The sequence below is a fragment of the Psittacula echo genome (genome assembly GCF_963264785.1).
Source record: "Psittacula echo genome assembly, chromosome: 4".
In the NCBI taxonomy this organism is placed as follows: Eukaryota; Metazoa; Chordata; class Aves; order Psittaciformes; family Psittacidae; genus Psittacula; species Psittacula echo.
This window is the reverse complement of record NC_137738.1, coordinates 36722787-36748915: the sequence shown is the minus strand read 5'-3', so window position 1 is coordinate 36748915 and position 26129 is coordinate 36722787. Positions and strand designations below refer to the sequence as shown.

The following is a 26129-nucleotide window of genomic DNA, read 5'->3' as shown; positions in this document are numbered from 1 at the left end:
GAGGGAACTTTGGGCAATGACCCCAAGGATAATGTGCTCAGCTTCCAATAGCAGGAGCTGCTGCAGGTAATGCGGGAAGGGGTTCAGGAAGGAAAAAGGTAGCCAATTTAGGAATAAATTCTGTCCTTGCTCTACACATGAAGGAACACAGAGGGCAGAAAACCTGATGGATAAGCTCATCTCTGCAATTTTTGGCCATAGATGCTAATGTATCCAAGGAAAGGATGGTGATGAAACAGAGAGGATGTTTTTCCAGTAGTGAAAGTTTTAGTCTTTGAGATGTTCATTTGTTCTGGCAGCTGCCAGATATAAGAAACCAGCAGAATAAAGTCAGATAGACATGTGAGAAACAGAGAGGTTAGGAAGTGAGTAGACTGATGTCAAGATCTTTATGGAAGATCTTCTTTATAGAATATCTAAAGAATTAACTATTGGGGGGTTTGTGTTGCTGAAAATGGTATCTGGAAAAACAGGGACCCTGCAATTGAGCTTAACAGAGCCATGAAGAGCATTATTGCCATAAAGAATATGACAGCAGCCTTTACTGGAGGAGATTAAGAGAAAGTGCAGTCCTTTTGCCATCTTAAAAGTAAGCAGCTGAAGTGTTAATTCATCTGTAAATACTCAGAAATAGTGCCCAGCTCAGCAGCCATGGCATTTAGCACAGTGTGTGCTAGAACTTTTTCCGCATGAGAAACAACTTCATCTTGTCACTGCTAGGTAGGAAAGCAGCAGCATTCTCCATATCCTAGACAGAGAGCTTTGGAGAAACCATAGCTAAACTGAAGGATGGCATACAGCAGAGTGACCCATCCGGTGGGCAGCTTTGAGTCCTGCTCAAGTGTCTTGGCATTTAATGCCCAGCACTAGTAGTGCTTTGAGAAATGGTTCAGCAAAACCACTGTGGTGATCTGCTGTAGCCTACTCCACATTTTTGTTAGTGGGAGCACATGTCCTGCATACAACCTTGTCCTGTCTTGATTTTGCTATTCTCCTAGCATACTGCCATCAGCATCCTGCATGCAGGTGCTAGTCACTCTTTACATGTGGAGCTGCACATCAGAAACAGAGAAGCAGCATACAGTAGGGCCTGAAATTCAACCTGTATGTACATTTTTCTTTTTAATTCTATTTTATTTTTGGAAGAGTCCATAAGGAAGTGAATTACCTGTTTGTACTCAGGCTCTTTAAAAGGCTGGTGCCTGGCAGATCATGGCTACACCTTTTTTGCGTTTAGCAAGCAAGTAGTTCCTGTCCCCACTGCCCCAGATCACAAGACTCAGTTGTGACTGCTGTTCTGGAGCCCATGGGGAGGAAGGGTTGTTGAACTCTTATCAGTCCTTCCTCTCACATGCAATGGTGCAGCTTAACCCTCTGTTCAAAATATCTTGAGCTACTGGGAAGCTGCAGGATGAAGGTGAGGCTATTTGCCAGCAGAATGTGGAAGAGAAAGTGAAGAAAAGCGTAAACACGAGTCCACTTCTGGTTAGAAAGGCAGAGGAGGTAACGTGTGGAGTGATGTTGCATTTTACCCAAAAATTGCCCAAGTGCCTCCAAAGACCCCAGAAAATGCCTCCTGTTTGTAAGGTGCTGTTCTGTTATTTTTCTACATGCTTATACAGTTATATACAATGAAGCCTGCAGCAGTGTATTGCTTACTGATGGTTCCAGCTACTGATGAAATCAGCTGTCTAAAAATGTCACTGAAATAAGATCATAGAATCATAGAATAGTTAGGGTTGGAAAGGACCTTAAGATCATCTGGTTCTAACTGATGAATGTTTATAGCTCCCTGCTCCTGACAGTTTCAGAAGAGGGACAACCCACCTCCATTTTCCATGCAATGTATATATTGAAATTGCCAATGAAGTTTCTACTTGTAACTTACATGTAGGTTTACTTCCATGCTTGTTCTTGACTCACTAACTTGCATGAAAGATGGATATTACCAGTGAGGAGGGAATATCACCTTCAGATTTAGTTTAATATTTTGGCAGATTATGTTTGTATGTGCACTGTGTGAGTTTGTGTGCTTATGTGTGTGAGCATAACATACAATAACATCTTCTTTGTTTACAAGTTCTTTATAAAAGTATTTACAATAGTTCCAGTTTAATAGATGTTGTATAAAAATCCTTTATTCTTTAAGAATTTTCATGCAAAAGATCTTGCTATTAGGTTCCACAGCTTGCATTTGCTGGAGGAAGCATTGGAAAAGTTGTTGGAATTTGGGCTTGTTTTTCCCTCTGACTCTCATGTAAACTCCTGAGCTACGACATTTTACATTAGAAATCATGGAAAATTTGCTGATCAGCCTTTTTTTTTGCTCTTATTCTATTTTAATGTAATGTAAATTTCTGAAAGATACTCCATTTGCGTATGTGTCCAAAAGACTGTAGCATACCATGTTCTATTTTTGCCAAAGAAACTGCAGAAATATATGATTCATCACAAACAACGAGGTGGAAGGTAGATAAAAGTGGGTTGGAGACTTAAACAGATAATGCTGTCAGCAACTGTAGCTATCTTCATAACTTTTTTCCCAACCTTTTCATCAAGGTCTGCAGCACCTTCCCTAGTTACAAACTGCCCATTAGTCTTGTAACATCTTGTATAACATAACTTCTTGAAGAAAATGCACTTCTAGCACTCTGAAAGGTTTGAAGTGCAGCAGTTGTCTACAGGCTTAAGGTACAGGAAAACAAAGAAATCCAGTGGTCCTTTTGCAACTGTGACAGAATAAGAAAATACAGTGCACTGAAGCAGACCCAAGAAGCATGGATGAAACACAGGATGGTACTCTTGTGCCAAAGATGCAGGGTGCCATCTGATGACAAAGTATTGGTCTTATTGTCAGAATCAGAGTCCAACTTCCTAACTCCTATGACAATGTATGGACACAGTCCTAGTATTGACGAGTTGCACTGTTAATATAAATATAGATTTATTATTTAGACACATCAAAAGGCCGGAAAATGCAAGAAGCCTTGCCAGAAGTAGTATTTCACTATATGCCAAACCCAGGACAGATGACTAATAATAAATCAAGAATTCCTATGCTGCAAGAAAACAGCTGAAATGGCAGTCATTTTTTCATCTGGAGAAAGTAATGCAGGATTTCCAGATTGTGTTCTCATAAAAGCTAAATTAAAAAAACCCAAATTACAAAATGACACCCAGAAAAGACTCAAATAACTGTGGAACCAAGTCAAAGAAGATTCAGAGCATATTTTAAAGTGAAGGCTAAAGAGAGAGGTTCTTCAGCCCCTGAATACATCCTGTAGCAAGAGGATGAACTGCTAATGAATCACATGGACTTCTGGGAAAGAAACCCAATTTCCAAATGTGATGCATAGTGACATGAAAATTGTCATATTTATTAATGTCCAGGAAGAGCTACACTGATGGTTACACCAAATCTAACCAAATAGTATTGCAAGGTACACTGCCAAAAGTGCCTGGCAAGAATGGCATTTTTTAAGCTTTGCAATCAAGAAAAACAGCCATTGGTTTACATGAAACAGCAGCAGCATTTCAGTGACAAACGTGTGGGGTTGCCAGGTTCCATGAGGGGTATGCAGCTGCACATGTTTGTGCTACTGCGACATGTGAATTAGAGGCAGACTGTACAAAACCTTTGCAGGCAATGGTATCATCTAGGTTGGCAGACCTCCAGCAGGCACAATTCGGCATCTACTAGCAAAAGATGGTAACAAATACCTGAAATTGCCATTAGGCAGTGCCTGGAGCACCAACAGAAAGGGAAGCAGACGCCAAGGATGGGTAGAGGGACAGGCTTGATTTGGGATAAAGTTTCTTGCACAGAAAAGACCTTGTACACAGAGATAGGCCAGCTGTTTGCACTTACAGAGAAGAAAAGCAGGTTTCTCAGCAAAGAAGAAGCCACTTTTATGAGTTGGAGCATGTCTTAAAGAGGAGGGTGAAGTAGGAACCTTAGAGTTGCCACATGCAATATGTTTGACTTACTAGGCACAACACAGACACACTGATAGACAGTAATAATTGGCCAACTTGGCTATTTCTTTGCAATAACTACTTCAGCCAGTTCAGCCAGTAATTATATTTATTTAAGATTCTTACAAATTATTGCAATTTAAGACCATACTTGGAATGCTTTCCAGAAAAGCTAGCCTGCAAGTAGATTCAGTGGGCAACCATTGCATTCTTGATCCAAGAAATGAAATGAGGAATTTGGACAAAAACTGGCTTTGATGGCTGAGTACAATCCAGTCCCCAAGAGGTGACTCCATACTGGACAAATCTGTCCTTATCTTGGCAGACCAAAGGTCCTCCAGCTTCAGCCTAGGGAGGAGAAAAAAGAATAAGGTGACTTCACTAGTGGAGACACTGGACACAAAGAGCAAAATGTTTGGCAGGAATAATATTGTGGTAACTCTGAAGGCCTCAAAATATGACAGAGGCAAGGGATGTAGAGAGAGGAAGAGTGTTTTATTAGACCTGCTGGACTAAAGCAATTTAAAAGCCCCAGAGTTGCTTCCAAGCATCCAGGCCATTCCCCTGCTCTGAAGATCTACCATCTGAAGATCTAATCATGGATGTAGGAACATCCCAAGATCATTGTGAGGCCAACGACACACACAAAAAGGAAGTTTCTTGATTTTCCACATCCTCTGACATACTTCACCCTGGTCAAAATGAGTTTGTTTTAATGCTGTTCCTTAAAATCCAGGCATCATAGGATATGAATACCTATGTGCAATAATTTGTAAGCCTATCAATAAATGCACTGTCAAAGATATTGTTTGCAAAGTCTTAAACACATGCTCAGACAGACCAGCATTTTCTTTCTGACTGTCACCAAGTGGTTACCAGGTTTTTATTGAAAGGCTCCCATCATGATGGCCTCCAGTAAGAAAATCACATTTTAAAAGTCTTTTCACCTACTGAGAAAATTGGAAGCACTACAAGCTTTATTTAATCAAGGGATTAAATGAAGATGTGATACAACTCCAGGCTGCACCAGAATCAGCCACTAGTTTCCTCTCTGTCTCTAGGAATAAAGGGAAGCCCAGCTAGTATACTGAAGTATATTTCACGTGAGGTGGGGCATTCACAACACTAGGCTACAATGAGTAGGATATGCCAGCATGCAGTTCTGAAAGGAAGGCAAAATTGCTCTACACAATTTTCCTGCTATTCTAGTTAACTGTGTGAGGAAAGAAAACATAGTAAGCAAGCCTCAATTTTTATTCTTCAGGCAGAAGCCTTGAGTTGCTGAAGCTGTTTCTGAGCCTTGAAACTGTCATTTGAGCTGCTTACACTCACAGCCCGATTATTCTTACCTCACAGTTATCTATGCTTCCAAAGGTAAATCCACCACAAAATTCATGATTTCTGACACTGCCATTCAGAAATTCAGGTAGATTACATATTCTATTTTCAAGCACGGGGAATTCAACGTCTTTTAATCTGTTGTCTGCATCGGTACCTTTTTGAACAACCAAGAAAATATAAGTTATAAATGGTAGCTTGGGCATTTTGATCCGGTGAAGCCTCAATAATGAAAAGACTGGGATCCATCCCCATCTCTACTGTAGTCTCCGAGCTCCTTGAGGGGCCTTATTAAATCTATTTTGTACTTGGGCCATACCTACCTCAGCAAGCAGAGGTCAGTGCTCTTTGCAAAGTGTTACTAATAAATAAAAACAAATTCTCAGTATTCTGAGCCACTGTGTCTGTTTGCAGGCTTTCATTATGGTGCCTTAGCAGTGGCTTGTTTCAGGGTGAAAAATGTTAACCTGGGTTTACTTAATTTGAATTCTTTCAAGCCTAAAGTGTTCTCCAGACAAGGAGGATTTTCCTGATGCCAAGGTTGAATTTTCCCAAAATACAGTTTGTTTAGATGTGGGACTCTGGCTCTGTTCTCCCTTCTCTGCAGATCTCATGAACTAATTGTATGATGTGGAAGGACACTCTTTCTCACTTCCTAAATGCAGCAATGGTCTATTGAGTTTTCCATCCTAATGCACTTCCAGAAGAAATCCAGCCTGTACCATTTTTTGTGGCTGGGATCACTAGAACATAGGAAGCAGCTGCCATCGTGTGGCAAGCTGAACAAAAAAGAAAAAAATGCAAGATAAGAAGGGGAAAATAGGTGAGAAGAAAGCCTGTAAATACTGATCATGCTGGAGGAAAGTGTTTCTTGATAATGCTGAGTTACACTAATAATAGAGAGATTATTCTTAAGTACCCTTTTCATGGCATCAGTTTTATAGCTAAATAACACAAGATGTGAAGGTACTGCAATCTATGTGTAAGCTTTGTATGGTGAAACTCAGAGACAGGGACATGTTCTGTTAATTTGTGTTTCTTTCTTTTAATTCCGTGGATGCACACACAAAGAAAAATTCATTGGCTTCGTTTCACAGGTGGAGTATTAATAAGGTGCTGTCTGGCAAATGGGATGGGAAGGGCATCTCTTGCATGTAGCTCAGCAAGGCCAAAAGTGTGCACATGGAAGCTGGGACTGAATGAAGGCAGATGCCAGCATCACTGCTGGAAGTTGCAGGGATGAGGAATCGCCCCCTATTGCAGTAAAAAATGGGTCAAAGAGGGCTGGGTATTCTCAGCCTGCAGCTTAGGTGGAGCGAGAGCTGAGCAGCAGGACACCCCATGGTCAGTTTTTAAAGCTCCACTGTGAACAAAAATCTGGTAATGATTTTACTTACATTAAAAACCTTCGGTCTGAACTCATTTTGCCCCAAAAGGTGGCTGGATCTGAGTAAGGTCTGACTTAGACTCTTTGTGGTTCCTGGGGTGCTATCTTATCTCAGATAGAAGGTCTTAAGCTGATGTTTGCCCATATATCCTATCAGTCTGAAATGAATGTAGGTCGCTGCAGAAGCTTATGCAGACAGTAATGTTTAGATTAGAAGAAAGCAAGTGCAAGCTTCATTCAGATGTTAAAAAAAATGTATATCTGAAGATCAAAATTAAAGGCAAGGGCATTATTTAAGTATTGCACTTATTTGGGCAAACATTATAGTGTGTACCTAAGCTGAAGAAAGACCTAAATAGACAGGGATAAAAGGTGGTAATTCCCATCTCTCTTTTTCCTGTTCAATGAATTCAGTGTATGTGACCAATGAGGAGCAAGAAATAAAAATAATAAAATAAAAGAAATAAACCACATATTATTGGGTAGGATTTGAAAATCCTAAGTGATCAACCGCCTCAAACATGCTTTACCTCTCTTTTTCCCCCAGGCAGTTAGAAAACATACTGCGTTTCTTTCTACCATCAGGCTGGTTTCAGGCAAACAAACTGGTTTAACACGGTCGGTAATTGTTACAGGACTGGAAAACAAAGAAAGAATAATTAATAGATCCTTATTAAAATGACCAGCAGCTGGTTCAGTCTTCATTCGCAGAAGGCTCTGTATAGAAATTCAGTGGGGAAGGGTGGAGAAGCTGATGGTGCCCTACAACCATATAGATGGTTGCAATATTAGTCACTTTAGTGAAAAAAAAGGAGTTAGTTACAGCAACTGAAAGTCTCTGGGATGTTTCTGTGGGTGCAGTCTCAGTGTGAGTGTGTTTGCAGCATAGTACTTTAGTACTAATCTCTGATCTCTGGTTACCCCTGAGGCGCATACAGGAACATGGACAAGTCCATGTAGGTGGTGTGAGCCTGACTTATATCATCCTTGCCTCAGAGATCATGGACATTTTCAAGGACTTCATGGCAGAAGGGAAGGATGAATGAACGAGTAAATAAGCAGGCAAAGATGACAATGCAGAAAATTCCTTTCTCCTCTGGTTACATGGGTGATAAACCTGTAGGTGACATACAGTATCTCACACATTACAAACCCTAGAACCTGGCAAAATCTTGGAGCAGATTCTCCTGAAAAGCATGCTAAGGACCATGAAAAACACCAAAGTGGTTGGTGACAGCCAGCATGGCTTCACTAAGGGGAAATCCTCCTGACCAATTTGGTGGCCTTCTATGATGGCGCTACAGAATTGATGGACAGGGGTAGAGCAGTTGACATCATCTACCTGGACTTGTGCAAAATGTTTGCCTCGACTCTACTCTTGTAAGACACCACTTGCAGTACTGTGTACAATTCTGGTGTCCTCAACATAAAAAGGACATGGAACTGTTGGAACAAGTCCAGAGGAGGGCCACGAGGATGATCAGGGGAATGGAGCACCTCCCGTAGGAAGATAGGCTGAGAAAGTTGGGGCTGTTCAGCCTGGAGAAGAGAAGGCTGCGTGGAGACCTCATAGCAGCCTTCCAGTACCTGAAGGGGGCCTACAAGGATGCTGGGGATGAACTCTTCATCAGGGACTGTAGTGATAGGACAAGGGGTAATGGGTTAAAACTTAAACAGGGAAAGTTTAGATTGGATATAAGGAGGAAGTTCTTTACTGAGAGGGTGGTGAGGCACTGGAATTGGTTGCCCAGTGAAGTTGTGAATGCTTCGTCTCTGGCGGTGTTCAAGGCCAGGTTGGACAGAGCCTGGGGTGACATGGTTTAGTGTTTGGTGTTCCTGTCCATGGCAGGGGAATTGGAACTAGATGATCTTTCCAACCCTAACTATTCTATGATTAAAACAGAATTGTAACAAACACAGAGTAGACACTGGCTCTGTCTCAGAGGTCTCTGATGTGGGAATCCCTCATGAAAATCCCTCCCATCATAAGTGGTCCTTCCCTTCCTTAAACTGTGTAAGATCACATGGGTTCTGCCAAAGGGGTTCTTCATCAGAAGAGATGTTCAGAGTTCACCCTTGAACAGATACCAGCACTAGCACTCAAAGGGGTTCTCATTCTCTCTCATACCACCCACAACCACTCCTGAGAGCTAACTCCAGGTTAAGCTAACTTGTGACTATAGAATAAAGGTGTTAGGGGTAGAAAACTTGGACTGAAATGGTACCTGTTCAACTTCATCAAAGCAATGTCTGCTCCACTTGGTTCCTTTAACACTTTCTGAACACTTTGTGTTTGCAAGGATGGCTCTGCTGTGTTGAGATTCTGTATTCCAAGAAACACCCTGTAGGAAGAAGGTTCAGTTGACCTGGAAGAAACAAGGTGGCAAGGTTGTACATCCATACATGTTATCAGGAATGTCACTCAACGACTTGTGACTTCCCTGGAGAACTGCAATTAACAAGATAGTGGGTCTGCTGCTTCTGAACACAGATGCCCTCATTTATTCTTGGGGAGAAGGAAAATGTGACGCTTTTAACAATTTGATTTTTATGATGGTGAAAAATCCCATGGGCTGTAAATAATGTGGCACCTTCTCCCAGTGTTCACACCTCCCAGATCCACAGTTTTACCAAGTGCAATTAGCACCAGCACATCATTAGCACCCTTTTTGCATGCTTTGGGGTGGGGAGAGGGCAGGCAACAGAAGTAACCCTAGTTGTGCTCTGCTACTTTTTGACTGGGAAAAGAGAGGAAGATAAAAATTAGGTCTCTGGCAAGACAGACAGGAAATAAGGAGTAAAGGAAGCACCTTATTGAGTACATCTTGCTCTTCTGTTTGTTTTTCTCATACAGATTTAGGAAATGCCTGTCACTCATTCCAGCAGATACTCACTTTTGCAAGCACCGAGCTGCAGTAAGGACCCACTGTGGATGTATCAGAGTGCCAGCACAATGGTGCTCATTGGAACTAGAATAGAGAAGACAATGACATTCATTAAGACAATTCTCCACCATCTATGCTGTGCATAATGGAAAATATTAGTAAATTAGCAATATGCTCCTTATTCAAACCTTTTACCAGTCATAATGTGTCTTTTGCCAATCGCAAAAGGAATCAAGTGCAGGTTTTCAAAGGGCAAACTTTATCTTCTCTAGGAGAAACATGACAGAAATTTGACACACAGGTGAAACTTTTGCGGCAGGGCACACTTGCTTTCAGGAACTTAATAAAAATAACTGTATTTCCTAACAATTTCACATGGGTTTGTCCTGATCACCAATTCATAAATGGATACATCTTCAGATTTGTAGGGTTGCTTTGGACTAGTTCTTTAAAGAAACCTTACTATGGGCTTGTAGCTTTTCTTGAGATAATATTTAATGTGGTGACTGTCATCAACTCTATAGAAATTTTCATTAGCCTTTCTGTAAGCACTTCTCCAGCGGCTGTTCAGCCACTCTGATTTTGATTATGGAAATGCCATGCATAATTGTCTTTTATATAGAGAAACGATGGTCTTCCTATGGCTTCTAACACAATCACGGTGGTCACAGCCTCTACTTACATTTGAACCAGACAGGATGCTGGGTAAAAAGGAATGATCAAAATCCATTCATGCACATTACAGTCTGGTGGCTATATGCCTGGGCTTAAATCCCCCACTGCAGAATACAATTAACTATCACTGTCCTCAGTGGGAATTATTCCTTCCCCATTTCAGTAAAAAAGGGTTTACTTAATATCTGCAGTTCAAGCTTGCCCTCTAGAGATTCAGGAGAAAGTGAGGACTTAGGAATTAATGACCCAATAATTAGCTATATGTGGACATTATGTGTTTTACTTGCTAAGGCATTTTATATAGAAACCAAGGCCAGTCTCCAGAAGCATCTGAATTATTTCCTATTAGTTTCTTTCTAATGCCTGTTCTTTGTGAAACCCTAGTGCCCATGGATGGTGATACAGTCTGGAACACCAGTACCTTGTCCTGAGACTGACATGCCAAGGCCAAGACCCTGGAGGTGCGTTGCACATGCTATATTGCTCACAGGCTCGTTCACTCCTCACTAGGACTTTACCACATTCATTCTCAGAAGAAGCTACAGAATGAAAAAAGATATAATGGAGAATTTTAAGGCAGTTCTGTAATGCCATCCACAGTGCAATCAGATGGAAAGGGAAAGACATCAAACATTTTTTTATCTTCACTCTTCACATTGGTTAATAGAAAATAAGGGTAAAGAAACAATCTGAACCTTTAGACTCCATTATATTATCATTACCTGAGCATTTAAACCTGAGGCTAATCTATCACATTTGACATCAGAAAATACTAATTTACCTAGAAAAAATTGCTAACTATGTCAAGTATTTGGACATAGTCAGATAACATAAGTAAAACTCTAACCCTAACCCACACCAAAAAGAAAATCTGTAGGGAAGTTGAAGAGCTCAAGAAAGTGGAAGAGTTTTTGCCCAGACAATAATAACGATTTCTAAATTTTTAGAACATTACAGTGTACACCTTTGTTGAGTTCAAACCAATCCCTAGATTACAAATAAAATCTGTCCCCTTGTCATAAAATATTCTAATTTTGCCCTCACTCTACTTTCTTGTTAATTTGAGCCTCTCTGAACTTTTAAAAATGTATTGAGCTTGGGTGCTCCATAAAGGCTTGAGTAATTCTTTCCAGAGCTCCATATGGTGCTATGAGTGTAAATTTATAAGTTCCAGTATGAGACAATTAATGAAATAATCAAAAGTAAGAGCCTATAAGGTTCCCCTACATCTTAATTTAAAAATCTAGTATTCAAAAGCTCTTTTGAAAAGAGATCAAAGTGAAACTCCACCACAGCAGTTCCAGGGAGCAGGGTTTTACAGCTGTGGTATGCGTCCTTCGTATACTATTCCTTACTCTTTTTGTCTGTGCAGCTCTTATGTCTGGTTAACAAAATTGATGTGTACAATCACAATGCACTGATGCATAGAGGAATACATTAAATGGCCAGCATGAAGAATGTCACATACTTCTGAGACAGTGACCACTCTTCACTCTTTTGTATTGCTACATTGTCCAACAGAGCAGGGACCTGGCCTCTAGATGTTGCTGTAGTAATAATAGCACATAAGATGAAGAATAGACTTTTCATATCCCTGCCAGGTATATATAAAATATAATTATATCAAAATGCAGGCAAGGAAGGGAAGAGCAAAGCAAATGAAATGACTGCCAGGTGTGCCAAACAGCATTACAGCTGTTACTGATCCCCACTGCCGGGAGACCAAAAAGGTAAAGTCTCTTTCAGTGCTAAATTTTTCAGCAAACACTGCACATGCTCAGTGTGCTGAGTGATGTCCTTAAATAATAATTTTTTTAAAAAATCATTAAGAAAATCTGTGTAAAATATCCAGGACCAAATTCAAGCCCTATCCCAAAAGAAAGGCAAAATATCTAGGAACAAGTTATTTAATATCCTGATCAGAATAAAATTTAAGTCAGTTGAGAATGAAAAGTGTTTGAAAGGATGTCATCTCTGTGCTCGCAACTAACAGGAAAAGTGTATGAACATGCTGTGATGGCATTAGTACTGCCACAAAGTACATGGAAAGGCTAGCATGAACATCAAGGAGCCCAGGGAAGGAATATCTCTTTGCAGCTTCATTGGGTATTTCAAATTCAGCTAGCAACTCTGAGTGCTTAGCTTCACTGATGATAAAACGCATGCAGATTGTTATCTATGAAATCTTACTGACGATTCTTAGCTCTGGGTTATCTAAACTTTGGCTGTTACAGGTGCGTGATTGTGCCCAACTTCCATACAGAACTAAATTCAAAGCTAAAGCTACTGCCTATTGCCGTTTTTTATGGGCAGACTGAAAACGTTTTGTAACCATCAAAGCAAGTTGTAGAAAGGGAGGACAGAAGAGTCTTTAAGGATAATTACAGCAGCGTGGGATTTCACAGTATTCCCATTTTTTTTCTGGGTCTGTTGTGAAGCACCAAACACCATTTACATCTCCATCAGGATTCCTGCAATACTGTAATAATTACAAAAAAAGAGAATGAAGACTCCAAATGTTAGCCACAGAATGCAGAAGTCTTTAAGCACGTGTTTTTTAAATGAAAACTTTGAATTATTTCCCCCAGCTACTTTCCCACTGGATGTAAAATGCTTTCTGTTTCCTCTGATAAAAAAAACCCTGTCTTTCCTGTATCTCAAAACCATTAGGTGAAATTAGGAAAATATGATTAAATTGCTATTATTTTCTCAATCCACCAAAAGTCACGTAGCTGTAGTGCTTTTTAAAGCCTCTTAAGTAAAGTTTGACATAAGATGACTAAGTGCTTTGCACTAAAACATTCATTGTTGGCCTAATACTTCTGCTAGTCAGTGAGATCAAGTTAGGTCACCTCTGAGAATTTGCCAGGAGCCTGCTTATTTGTGACAGACAACAAAAGGCATCACTTTGGGGTTTGCAGAAATCAGGGAAGCTCTGTACGGTTTCTTTTGTGCTTCTTGCCTGTAAGCATAAACCCCATGGCATACATCTGCACTTGAAGAACCAACAGCCTAAGTAATGTAAAAATGCATCCTTCTTTTTTCAACTCTGATATAGGTCTGGGCTATCAACTCAGTGACTTCCAGATACACTTAACCTTGTCTATAAAGGCTGAATCGGAAGTGATTACTGAGGCATTATGGAGAAGGGAGACAATGTTCATTGACACCAGTGGCATTAGTAGCTGTTTACATTTTTATCCAGGCCTGCTCTTGGATGAGTCATGGGAGTGAAATATCTGTGGCTATGAGGTTTCTGAGAACTCCACTCTTGACAAGTTCTGCCCATTGCAGTTTTTGCCACTGTGCCACGATAATCTTTACCATTGCCATTCATGCAGTCTGTGAAAAAAGAGGAAACGGAAATGATTGTTAGCTACTGAATCTGTATGTGGTGGTGGCAAGCAGAAACAAGCCAGAGTAAGTACCTTCAGGACTTGCATGCTCTCTAGTGTCTACAGCAGAAAGAAAAAAAATGTACCCTCTGGTGGGATCCCTTAGTTTGACGAGGTGGATGTTTTCCTGGATGTACAGAGTAACTGAATTGGAGGAACATTCAAGGAAATTCAGGATAAACTTTTTTTGTAACATGTTACAAGTATCTGAAAAGACTCCAAGATCCTTGCTAAGTGGGTATCAGTAAGCACTGTCCATGAGAGAGCATATTTCAGACTTAGCAGCCCACTGGACTGAAAGAGCAGTTTTTGCTTCCAAGGACATTGCTTCAGGTACTCCTGCTGCACATGAGTAACAGTACACAGCTCCATTTAAGAACATATCTTTTATCCAACCCTGCCACCTTCTTTTGAAAATTAAATAATCCATTGAAAGATCTACTATACATTAAGAAATGTCACACCACTTTGACTAACATGAACTGTTTCAGAAAGCAAGAAAGCAGGACAGAGCAAAACATTGTTTTTCTTGGTGCATACATTTTACAAAGCATGGCTGCCTGTGAACGATACAAGGTAAGGTCAACCTCCTGAAAACATAAAGCACAGCACAAGCAATATTCCTGTAATAACAGCCTTCACTATGATTGTATTTCGGTAGCACACAGCTACAGAAACACTGGAAATTTTGTTTATGTTCCTCTTTTTCCCCTAAATGAAATAGATATCCTACAAAGTGTATTGTAAAATGACACAGGCTACTGATACGAACTGACTAAAGAGTACCTGCTGCAAAATTCAGCAGTATAGATCTGAAAACTGAAAGAGGGATGTGACTGCTATGTTGCAGCCCTACTCAAGAACAGTTTTAATAGATTAGTATTTCCTTTACCCACAGACTCTACTGGAGGTGACACTTATAGCCAGCTGTTACCAGGTGTGTTGGGTGTAGTCAGGCCAACGTTTCGTGCCATTGTTGCAGGGGGATCATTTGGTATGTGTTCTTGTGTATGATCATCACACCTCTTGAGATTGCAGTACTCCCATGTCACGCTGGGGTCAGTGGTGAAACACCATGGGCTGCTGTCACCATCTGGGTTTCTACAATAGTTGTCCCTCAGATCACTGCAAAGATCAGTACAATAGTCATGGTGTATGACTGAAAGTAATCATAAGAATACCTTGCCAAAAAAGATGAGGATCTGTGTTATGTAGAAATAAATAAATTAATTATTTTTTTTACTTATTGCTAGATATCCCTGTACCAGCAAAAAATTTATGTCTGCAATATGAGTGGAGAGTTATATTTCACATGTACAGCAGTCATGAACACATTTATGCATAAGGAAACCTAATTCAACAACTGGCTTAAATTCTGGCTGTAATATGTCAATGTGCTAAGTAGCTAAATGCCCGATAGGCAAATAATTTAATTTCTAAGAATATATGAATAAGCACATACAATTGTGTGAACATATGAATTAGTAATAAATATACAGGAAGATCCATACGGTTAGTGGGCAATTATGATTTTCCAAATTGTTTATTTTTAAATGTCAAAGAGTTCTTTCTCATATTTAGAAGAATGGCAAATAAGTATTTATGCAAATGACACCCCCCCAAACAAACCAAACCAAACCACACCAAGCCAAAACAAAACACTTCTACTGAATTCCATGTGAGCACTCCCATGCCTATGCTTGCTATGGCAGGGTGAATTAGAATTTCTCCAATAATTTGCAGAGTGACTGTATTTTCTCATCTTGAATCACAACACAGTCACAGAATAAAAAACCTGGAATGTTTGTGGGTTTTTTTTTCTTAATATGTTAGAACATGTTAATTCCTTGTTTTCACTGCTTAACTTCAATTCCTTTAAATGTTTGTGGAAAACTTCATCCCCTCTGAGGATGTTCCGGTTTCAATACATCAGTATTTTTGATGCCAAACTATAACTGAAAATTTCTAAAAACTTTATTGAGGGTGACATCATAAAAAAGTTAAAAGAATAGAAAACTATCAACCTTCTTGCTTATACCTGTAATCCACCAAACAATGATGGATTTCCTAGCAATTGTCATCTTGTTGCTTTCCTATGCTTATTAAAAGCTGGCGTATTAGTAACTATGATCAGCTCTCTTAAGTCATTGCTGGTCCAGTTTTGCTAGTCTGATGAAGACAAATCAAGGGGAAAATCCGATGTATGCAATTCTATGTGCCCAATTCCAACTAGAAAGAACATTTAAATGGTAGTTCTTATTGTAGTATATCTGAATGTGTGTTTTGCAACATGAATGCTGTGTTCTCCCCAGATGAAATTAGTAGAAAGGCCACCACAAAGGTCTCAAGTTCATAAACAAAACACATATTTCAGCAGGTGCGCAGACTCTGGATACAAGTCTCCTGGTGTTGTTACAGAAGCACAGATTTGAAAGTAAAGGTACACTGGTGTAGTTTAGTCAGACTTCAAAAACAGGAAAAGGTGGCATTTAAAAATGAGACTAACAGAAAGTGTTTCTGCATCTTTGAAAAATTCTCTTTCATAGATACATCCCCTGGCAGTGTTTTTGAGCATGGGTGTGCAAAGATAATACAATCAGTGATAGTCATTGTCAGATAAAGCAAGAAAAGGTGGGATAAACATACGCATATGGGAATCTGTCGGGGGTTTTTTCATGTCTGTGTGGGAACATGGAGTTCCAGGCCTGGCATTTTTTTCCTGATGCAGTAATGGAAGTTGTGCCACGATAACTCTGGCCTTTGCCTTGGTAGCACTCCTCTACCAGGGGAACTTTCATAGGCACATCTGCAATGAACAACAGAAACTGGTCTTTTGCACCATGATTTTGTGTTCTTACTGAGTAGGCACAAGAAAGTATCAAACATACAGGATGGCAAGAACGAATGACTTGTTTATACAGACAGCCTCCAGAGAGAGCGTCATGGCCAGCATGAAAAGTGGAAGGGCATTTCCAAAGATGCTTAGAAAGCTTTCACAGATTAACCTCATTTGTCAGATGTCATTCATTGGAGGGTTCACCATTTGTTTCATTTTGGTATGTGAATATGCTTGAATTAAAGATCAGCAAGTTCACATGCAAGTCCTCAAAGATCAGGTGCTAGTGATTTTGCCCCTGCTATATTTCTAAAATGGACATTATATTAGACTTTAATATCTCTATTATGCTTCTGATTGCACTAGATTTTCTTGTTATTTTTTGTGCTTAAATGAATGGCTGTTTCAGATGATATATTTATTACTTTTGAAGCTTCTGTCCTCTCATTTGTGCCTACTTTCCAAAAATGGGGTTTCCTTTTACTTAGCCATTTTTCATGTCTTTAAACTTGTTTTTAATTTTTCAATTAACTTGCTAAAAATGCCCTACCTTTGGGAAAAAAGAAACATTAGAAAAATAAACTTCTTTTATCATGTAGTTTTTCTGTTAGGTCAGTGGTGATTTACATCCTTCACTGCACTTCCTTAACCATTGAAAGTCCAATATTTGGCAGGTTTTGTAACATACCAAGCAGAAAAACTGCATTAACAACAGTGACAAAATTACTGAAAAAAGATTTATCACATTTACAATGAGAAACAATAAATCTCTCACTATTTTAAAGTCCTTAGCTCAAACACGCTCCACTACTCATACCAACAATCACTTGTTCTGTCTCATCACAGTGGGGAATTGCACAATATTCCCACCGAACGCTGCTGGTGGTGGTATAGCACCAAGGTCTCTTCTCTCCATCAGGGTTTCTACAGTAGTTTTCCTCTAAGCCCCTGAAACAGAAAAAACAGCTTTAGATCTCTGGATTTCTTTGAGTAGAGTTGTGTGCAACACAACTACTATTAACAACTACTGCATGCAGAACTCAGTGGCTACATTTACTCTTTTTGGAGATTAATTACCTTATGCTCAACTATTTTCAAACTAATCAGCAGCCTTCAAATTTACAGTCTGAAATCTGATGATATATGAAGACCTTTTCCAATGCTCGTGTTTTTAAGGCAAAGATACAGCAGTAAAAACTGACTTCAAAACACAAACCATTGATGCACTTGACCATTATGGTAAGAACCAGGCAAGGCTGGATATCAGAGACTGATCTTGAAAGTGTGTTCATATGAGTACCAGTGCACACTGCTCTCTGCCCTGTGATAATGGACAGGGTTTCACATACCCAGGAAACCTTGCAGGACCCATTTAACAACCCACAGGATCAAGATACAGAGCTGAAAGCCTGGTCAGTCACAGCTATCTTGCCTATAGATAATGCTCCACAAACCCAGCTTTTCTGACCTTGGAACTTGAGGATGTATTGTAGCATCTTGGACCCTGGAGCATCACTCTTCAGAAGAGTAACACATTGAAAGTGTGCTAAACACAGCCAGGAGATTTTTAACTTTAAAATAGTAAATACATATAACTCTGCAGTGAAGAAGACAGGTGATCACAGCATCATAGAATAATAGAATACCAGGTTGGAAGGGACCTCAAGGATCACCAGGTCCAACTTTTCTTGGAAAAGCACGTAAATAAAGCAGCTGGTAAAAAAAAAAAAGGAATGCAGAAAAAAGTGAAGAGCGAGACCTGAATGGATGTATTGAGAGCTGACAAAAGGTGAGAAAACAGCTTATCAACATAATGATGTAAAACCTGTGCTCCTCTGCACCTGAATTGATAAGGAATAATTGTATTCTTTGGTATTTAATAAAAAGTCGAGGTACAGCATACTTGCAGGGATATCTGCCAGGAATCCAGCCATGTTTGTGAGGAAACTGCGTGTTCCAGTGTTGGCAGGCATTTCCTGATTCAGTGGTGGCTATCCTGCCTCGATAGTCTTCTCCTTTCCCTGAAAGACACTGGGAGCCCGGACCAGAGACTGGGGGAGGTGTAGCTGTAATAGGATAAAAAAAAAAAGAAAAATAAGAAAAGGAAAAGAAAATCACTGCTAATTCCTGTTTTCAAATATATTTAAAAACCCTTTGTTTTCCAGAATGTTGGAAGTGCGTTTTTTTCTTTCAGGAAAGGTGACATTTGTGGGAAGCCGTGGCAAAACCAAAGTGTACGCTTTCACAAGCAGTTGGGCTGCCAGACAGGGGTCCTGTGTCTGCTCTTTTGCGGCAGTCAGTAAATAACTTTGCTGGGTCAAGCCAGACTTTGTGCCAGCAGTCCCCTGAGAGCAGAGCTGGAAAGTCAGTAAGTAGTCCTGTACAGTCTTGTAGAAACAAGTGGGATGAAAGGAGCGCATGAATATAATACACATAGGGAAGGTGGAAACACAGAAACGGCCAAGAAGAAATTGTGACAGAAAGCACAACAACCTTCAGAGCTGAGCCTCTGGAGTCAGTGAATTGGGAAAGTGGTGCGGAAGGAGGAGTAGAAGAAAGTGAATTGTTCTGGGAATATAGGGAACAGCAAAGCAAGTAAAAGTAATGATCAGAGGCACAGAACCTGCAGAATGCAGAGAGAAAATGAATCTACAGTGCATACCTATTATATATACCTTATATATATATATCTTTTATATATATATACCATAGGTATTTCACAAGGAGACAAGTATGACTCTGAAAGGTTGGCCTATTCATTTGTTCCTTAAATTTTAAGTTTTAAGCACAAAATGGAGAGGCTATGATAACTTTCAGAATTTACATTATCATACAGAAGTTTAAAATAACCATTCTTCCATCTGTAATTGAGCATGATGAGGTGAACTACATCTAGAAAACACACGCTGCTACTTAGAGCAATGGCAAGCGCAGAAGCATAAGAAAGCAAGTTCTAGAGATAAAACCAAAAACAATTTCTCAAAGTCCAGTCCGGTTCTCCAAGCAACAATGCTAATCTCGCTATTCAGCACTTTGGAACTGTCCAAATTTAGTGTGTTCAGCTTAATGGGTTAAGCTGGCTCACTGATAAGTCAGGTTTTTCTCCTGAGGCCTGAACTTGTTTCTCAGAATTCATGCCTTGATAAGAAAAAGGCAGTTCCGGCTGTGCTGGCCAGACCCAGGTAAAATATCTCAGAGTGGCCACACGGTGATTTAGGCGTTTTACATGAATTAGCAGGGCAGCTGAAAACTAGCACCTGATTTAACCTGAATGCCCTGTCTCTCAGGCAAATTGAAAAGTAAGGTGGTTTAAGAAAAAAAAAAAAATTAAGTTTTCCATAACATCTTTGACATTATTGTACTTTGTGAGACCTGCATCCTCGCTGACCTTACATGATTTTATGTAACAGAAATTTAGTAACTCTGCTCATTAATGTGCACTTTTCCTGGTCCACAAGGATTTCCTCAGGTTATTCAGAATCGTGATTTCTTGTATTTCCCCTCCTTTCATTATTTGAATGAGAATAGCTACCTTCCAAAGTGATCTTACGAAATCAGACTCACTGCAACGAGGAATGTTGCAATATTCCCAGCGTTTAGTAGGGCTGGTAGTGAAACACCAGGGCCGAAGTTCGCCATCGGGATTACGGCAATAGTTCATCTTCAGATCCTTCTCTGGAAAGCTGCACATTGCGAATGAAGGAGAAGCTTGTCAGTCAGCTATGTCCAGCTGTAGCAATTACACTGTCTGCAGGCAGGGACTCCCAGGCACTGCAGGAAAGAATTCAGCACTGAGTGTGACTCACTGTTTCAAGGTGAATCTGTGCATATGAGGCTCTTGGGCATCCCAGCGCTGGCACTCAAGCCCAGACTCTGTTCTGGAAACTTCTCCATGGTAGTCTTCACCATTACATCGCATGCACTCTACTGTCGGGGCTAAGCAGAATGAAAACAAAGCAAGGTTTGCGCTAGCCCATGAATTCTTATCCTGATCTACATGGAGGACTACGCTGAAAGGAAAGGAGGGTTTTGCTCCAGCTAATGATGAAAGGAATTCAGAAGACCATGCATTACAGCCTAGCCAAATGAATAAAGCTTTAGAGATACGTGTCATTTGGAGGGAGGACTTTGTAACATATCTGTATGTACTGATAGCAACGGGAATTTTGTACATAACACAGCACTTGGGTCAACCTTTACTCTTGCTACAATTAAATAAATTGCTAGGGTTAACAGCAGGACAATATCAAAAATTATTTAAAAAGTTCCGTTCCTCCATGTTTACAAAACTACTTTGACTTGGGTGACCTGGTTTAGCAGGAGGTGTCCCTGCCCATGGCAGGGGGATTGGAACTAGATGATCCTAAGGTCCTTTCCAACCCTAACTATTCTATGATTCTATGATTCTATAACTGGAGCCAGTTAGAAAAAAGAGCAAACTTTGTGTTGACAGCTTCTTAAGTACCAGCTTGAACCAAATTAACATTTGAAACCAATCTGCAATAATAAAGCAAGAAGAAATAGCAGGAATGATATTACCTACTCAAACACTCCTTCCATGAATAATAAACATACCTTCTCCAGTGTGCGTGACCTGGCCCTCACACTCTGGGATGTTACAGTAATCAAATCTTGTAGCAGGATCTGTTGTGTAACACCAGGGTCCATTTTCATCCCCATCAGGATTCCTGCAGTAGTTTCTATCCAACCCTGCTTTGGGGTGTTTTTCAGGAGTATAACTGTAACAGTATTAAAATTATTTTAATTCCAGTAATTTAGTGGAGCAGAAGGGAAATGTCTATCTTGCTAAGCTAGCAGATCTATTCATTCACAGTAAAAATGAGAGAAACAGATTCCTTATTGCAACCCATAAATGAAATCTGGAAACACATTCCATAACTATGATTATTAGTAGCTTTCTCCCTAGGTCCCAGTTGCCAATGATGAGTGAGCTTAGAGCCTGCAAGGACTATGGCAGTCTCAAAGGACTGTCTTTAACGTTTGCATTTAGCTAATCTAGTCAACTCGTTACGACCTGTGGTTCTATCATGAAGTAGGGGAAGCTTGGAAGAGATTCAGAACAACATGAAGACAAACATAAATAAAGCCATACTTTGGGTTGTGAGGTGTTTTATCTGCCCACATCTGGCATGGAATACCCCTCCAAGTTTTAGCTTCTGTTCCTCTGTAGTCCTTCCCAATCCCTTTTTTACATTGTAGAAGGTAAACTGAAATGGAATTGGCTTTGTTAATTCAATGGTGTTACAACACAGCATCTCTTAACACTGAGAATGTGCAGATATAACTCTAATGTTCATCAGTTCATACTGAACTATGTTTTAAGCATGTTTTGAACCTCTTGTGCATGCAAACAAACGTGATTCCATAAGGTATTTTAAAACAAATCAGTTACCAGCTACTAGCAACTATACAGGAAAAGTCCTGAAACATATGTATAAAGCTAAAAAAATCTAGTTAAGAAAATAGATATAACAAGTTACAATTGTTTTTGATAAGTATAAAATGTATGCCTATGTTATCCTATTACTGGGATAAAAAGGAAGGTCTTTCAACAGCAGCTGGAGATTATTTGAAATGCACTGTTCATAAGCACATTTGCAATGTAGGTGCCATGCAACTATCCCTTCAAGCCACAAAATCTTTAGTTATCGAAATATGTTTGTCACATGATGGCCTCCAACTGTTTGATTGCTCTTAGCCTCAAACTCACAGGTCAGACAGACATTTACCTGAGGCTGGCATACAGTAAGAATTAAGCACAAACGAAACAGCTTACAAAATAAATTTTTTTTTCTGCCTGGTCCCAATAATACATGACTTAAGGAGTGAAATATAAGTTCAAATATAATGAGCCTTGATGCTCTATGTGGAATTCTCCGACAGTTTCAGCCCAGTTCATAATGGGTGCAGGCCCCCCTCCACTGAAACTGTCACCACCCACAACAGTTCACTCTAGCACTGCAGCAGAGAATGCAAGTTAAAATAGAGTTAACATGTAAATGTGTAGCGTCTTACTATTCACATACTTTTCTTCTCAAAAAGAACTGCATCCGTGCTGTTGAATGTCACTGTCATTTTGGCATTTTCAGCCAGTGTTAAACACTGTAGCTTTTTCCTGGTGAATAGGAAGGCCCTGTTGAAATTTAGAAGGAAGCAATGTTAACATAAGGGTGGAGGTAAGCCACAAGCTTTAAAGGCAAAAGCATGGGTGATGCTGCTGTAGGCAGAGCTGAAGCAGGGTGAGGATTTTGTTCTGAGCAACAGCAGGAAAATATTGATATGCAGACACCCACAATAACATAATTTTAAGATTCAACATAAATTACCTGCAATTAAAATTTCCTTCTGCTTCACATTTCTCTGCACATTCTTTTTCATTATTTGTTTTGTAAAACTGTTTATTTCGAGTAAGTATCCAAATACCGTCTGTTCTTAAATAGTCATCCAGTATATCTCCTTTCACTACGAGGGAAGGAAAGGAATAAGGCAAAAAAAATGAGAATGCTGCAGTTAAGAAGATCTGTGACTCCAAGTCCCATTTTCCACGTAGCTTTGACAGGGAAAGGCACCATTTATTTTGTGTAATTCTGGGTAAAAGATGATAAACTCTGAGGCAATTTCTGTCTCCTGACACAATCACAGCTGTATCACTATAACACGTTACAGGACAAAAACAGCGGAAGAGGGATGTAGAAAAGCAGCTCTGGATGGAGTTATGCATGGGTTTGAATCTGAGAACAAGAAATGTGAAACAAGAATAAGAGACACTGAAGAGAGGGACTAAATGATGTCAAACAAACACCAGTCATAGAAAAATGAAAGGAAGTTATACCGATATTAAAGTTTTGGAGAAGCGAGAATTGGGAAGACGTGAGATTATGACCTCCCATGTGGACTGTACAATCATTACAGTTTAATTGGTCACTGCATAGCTGTTTGTCTTAAGATCTCTCGCCTCAATCATAAGATGACTATATAGCTTTTTATGATAGACAACATTATTCTTTTGTAATGGGTTGAGCAGACTTACTAGTGAAACTGCCAGGCTGCATCTCTGTTGCAACAAATTAACCCAAGATCTTAAATTAACGAATCAGTATTATCATATCTGAAAGCTACAGGTGCATAAGATATCTCTATTTGATGTGCCTGCTAATACATTTAACATTTATCTCTAAAATGTTGTTGCTCTCAATGGAGTTTGACATCTAATTGCTCTTTCCTTTCATGTCTATAAAGAGTCTGTTTTTCTTCATGGAAAAAAAAACCATTCTATGTTCCTAATTTCTACAAAAGTTTGTTTGTATATCCAGCACCAGGTTACAAGGTTATGAAAGTGATATGGTTTAATGATTTCGTTTTTCAAGCTAGATTATTATTACTGATGGACACAGGAAATTCATAATCTTGTGCAGCACTGTCACAAGTAAAGGTGTGTATCTCTTGTTTATGCAAACACTCAAATTAGGCTCAATTCACTGCAATCACTCCAGTGTAATTAATTCCCATGACATAAAGGTCATCCATCACCTACCTCCTATTCATGTAAAATAAAAGGTAATTGGGGCAATAAAGAAAGTAAGATGATTAATTGCCTGAGGGCTATTTTCTGTGACTGTTTGCACAGTTGTTGAAGCGCTAAAAGATCTGCGTGTTTTAAGAAATCCCTGACACTGAGACTTCTCATATCTAATCCTACCGTTAAAGTAGGACTATGTAAAGCACCAATAGCCTACCAATTTCTCCTGATGGACTCAGCAAACAAGTGTTTCCTATCCTGATTTTCTTCATAAGATGACGCCACCGTTCCAGAACTGCAGGTATCAGAAGACGAAAATATTACTTTTCAAAATTCATTGGGCCTTCTTAAAACTTTATGTTTGTCCAAAGAGCTCTACTTTGGATAAAATTCCTTCTCAGTGACCATAAAAAAAAAAAAAAGACATATTTCAGTTGATTTAAGAATGAACACATGAGATTTTGGATGACATGCATAAGCTAAAAGGCAATACAGATTGGCAGAAGCTTAGATAACAGAAAAGAAAATGTGAACTAAGATGCTTGGAAAACACTGCGAAGTATAAACTTGCAAAAGAATCCAATGGGTTTAAAATGCATCAGGGAATGTATTAGTCTGGACAAAGTCCAAGTCTTTATAAACCCAGACATGACACATGATAATTGAACAGAATATTAAAATATATATGTAAGCAAACCAATTTATTTTTTTACATATGTATCCTTCCAGACTTGACCAGTACTAATCCAGAAGACTTAAAAAATGGTTTGCAGGCAGTTTTGTGGATCATCACTTTAAAGCAAGTGAATTAGGGCCGATAACAATAAGCAAACAAAAATAACTTTATCAGCTGTCTTTTATAACCAAGCACAACCAAAGAGTGATATGTCCCTGTTATTCTAACATATTAAATGGTTGAGCTATTAGAAAGTCATAGGAACTGCACTGATATGTTTTTACCAGTACTTTCTAAAAGTCATTTAACAGCCATACAATGATACACAATGTTAAAGTACTAAAGAATATGATATCTGATTGAAATCTGATTTAAATGTATACTACATGTGGGATATTTATTTACAGAATTTGTAAATAAGCTTGAAACTCATATATTACCTTTAGTGGAATACCTATCTTCTTTTGGAGTTGTAAAGAATTCTAGACATATTGCTGCAGAAGTTGGTCTAGGTTACTGAAGATACAATTTCTACCTACTGCCTCCGGGAAGCATGAGAACATTTTTTTATAAGTGCTTGACAACAGAAATGAGAATTTGATGGAATATAAAGGAGCATTTTAAATTTTGAATTTGTTTTAAATATTTATTTTTAAAACTTCAAAACTGCTATCATAAAGGGTGAAAATCAGGATCACTGTGCTTAGAAAAGCTTGGCAGTAAAAGCAGCTTCGACATTTGATCCAAGCTCACTGAAAACAGATAGCTGTCTCACTGCCTGCTCTGGGTTTTGTACAGGGCCTTTGGGGCTGTTTCCCATGTCTGCAGGGAGCCATTAGTTCCCCATGCAGACACCAAGGCTGTAGCTCCTCTGGTGTCTCTAACAAACACAACACTGGAGCAACCGTAGCTCTAACTTTGCTCAACAGCAACTCTCTCTGGCCAGGAAGACCTAAATCCATCACTGTCCAGGTCGGTGGTGGCACAGAGATTTGGGGACCTACCTTTCGCAAATGCAAGCGTGTGGCCCCCATCTCACCTGGGCAAGCAGAAGGCAAAGACTCTTACCTGAGCTGAGCAAGAAAAGAAAGAGAAAAGCAGCTTTGCTAATCCCCATTTTGGCCCAGTTGGCGGTGCTGGAAGTTGTGTGTGTCGGTGCACAAAGTTTTATTGACTCGCACTGCAGTGAGGCAGCATCAAACAAACAAGGCAGGTAGATGAAGTTAATCATTCTCCCATGCTGTGACCCCCTTTACCATAGTGTGGCCATTCAAACAACCTTGAATTGGATGGATTACCAAATCAGACTCAATCATTTGTACTGGATACTGGGAAATGGGAAGAAAACACCATTCATTTCTATTTGGCCAGTCAGCAAGTGTGTACACTTCAACCAGCATGTCAGCATATGTACAGGTGAAT

At 39.6% G+C, this 26129-nt stretch overlaps 1 protein-coding gene across 1 annotated transcript; it reads right to left on the bottom strand.

The window, feature by feature from the left end:
- Positions 1–4164: 4164 nt before the first annotated feature.
- On the bottom strand, positions 4165–25824 carry LOC308219888 (plasminogen-like; the record flags this gene model as incomplete). The annotated part of the gene is made up of 19 exons (XM_080615473.1): positions 4165–4323; positions 5325–5470; positions 7231–7337; positions 8926–9066; positions 9595–9669; positions 10682–10799; positions 12646–12739; positions 13454–13602; positions 14590–14780; positions 16302–16461; positions 17309–17439; positions 18395–18557; positions 20056–20174; positions 20298–20427; positions 21067–21230; positions 21605–21719; positions 22539–22645; positions 22839–22974; positions 25776–25824. The coding sequence occupies 19 exons, from the start codon at positions 25822–25824 to the stop codon at positions 4165–4167; spliced, it is 2454 nt and encodes an 817-aa protein (XP_080471599.1).
- Between the last annotated feature and the right edge of the window lie 305 nt (positions 25825–26129).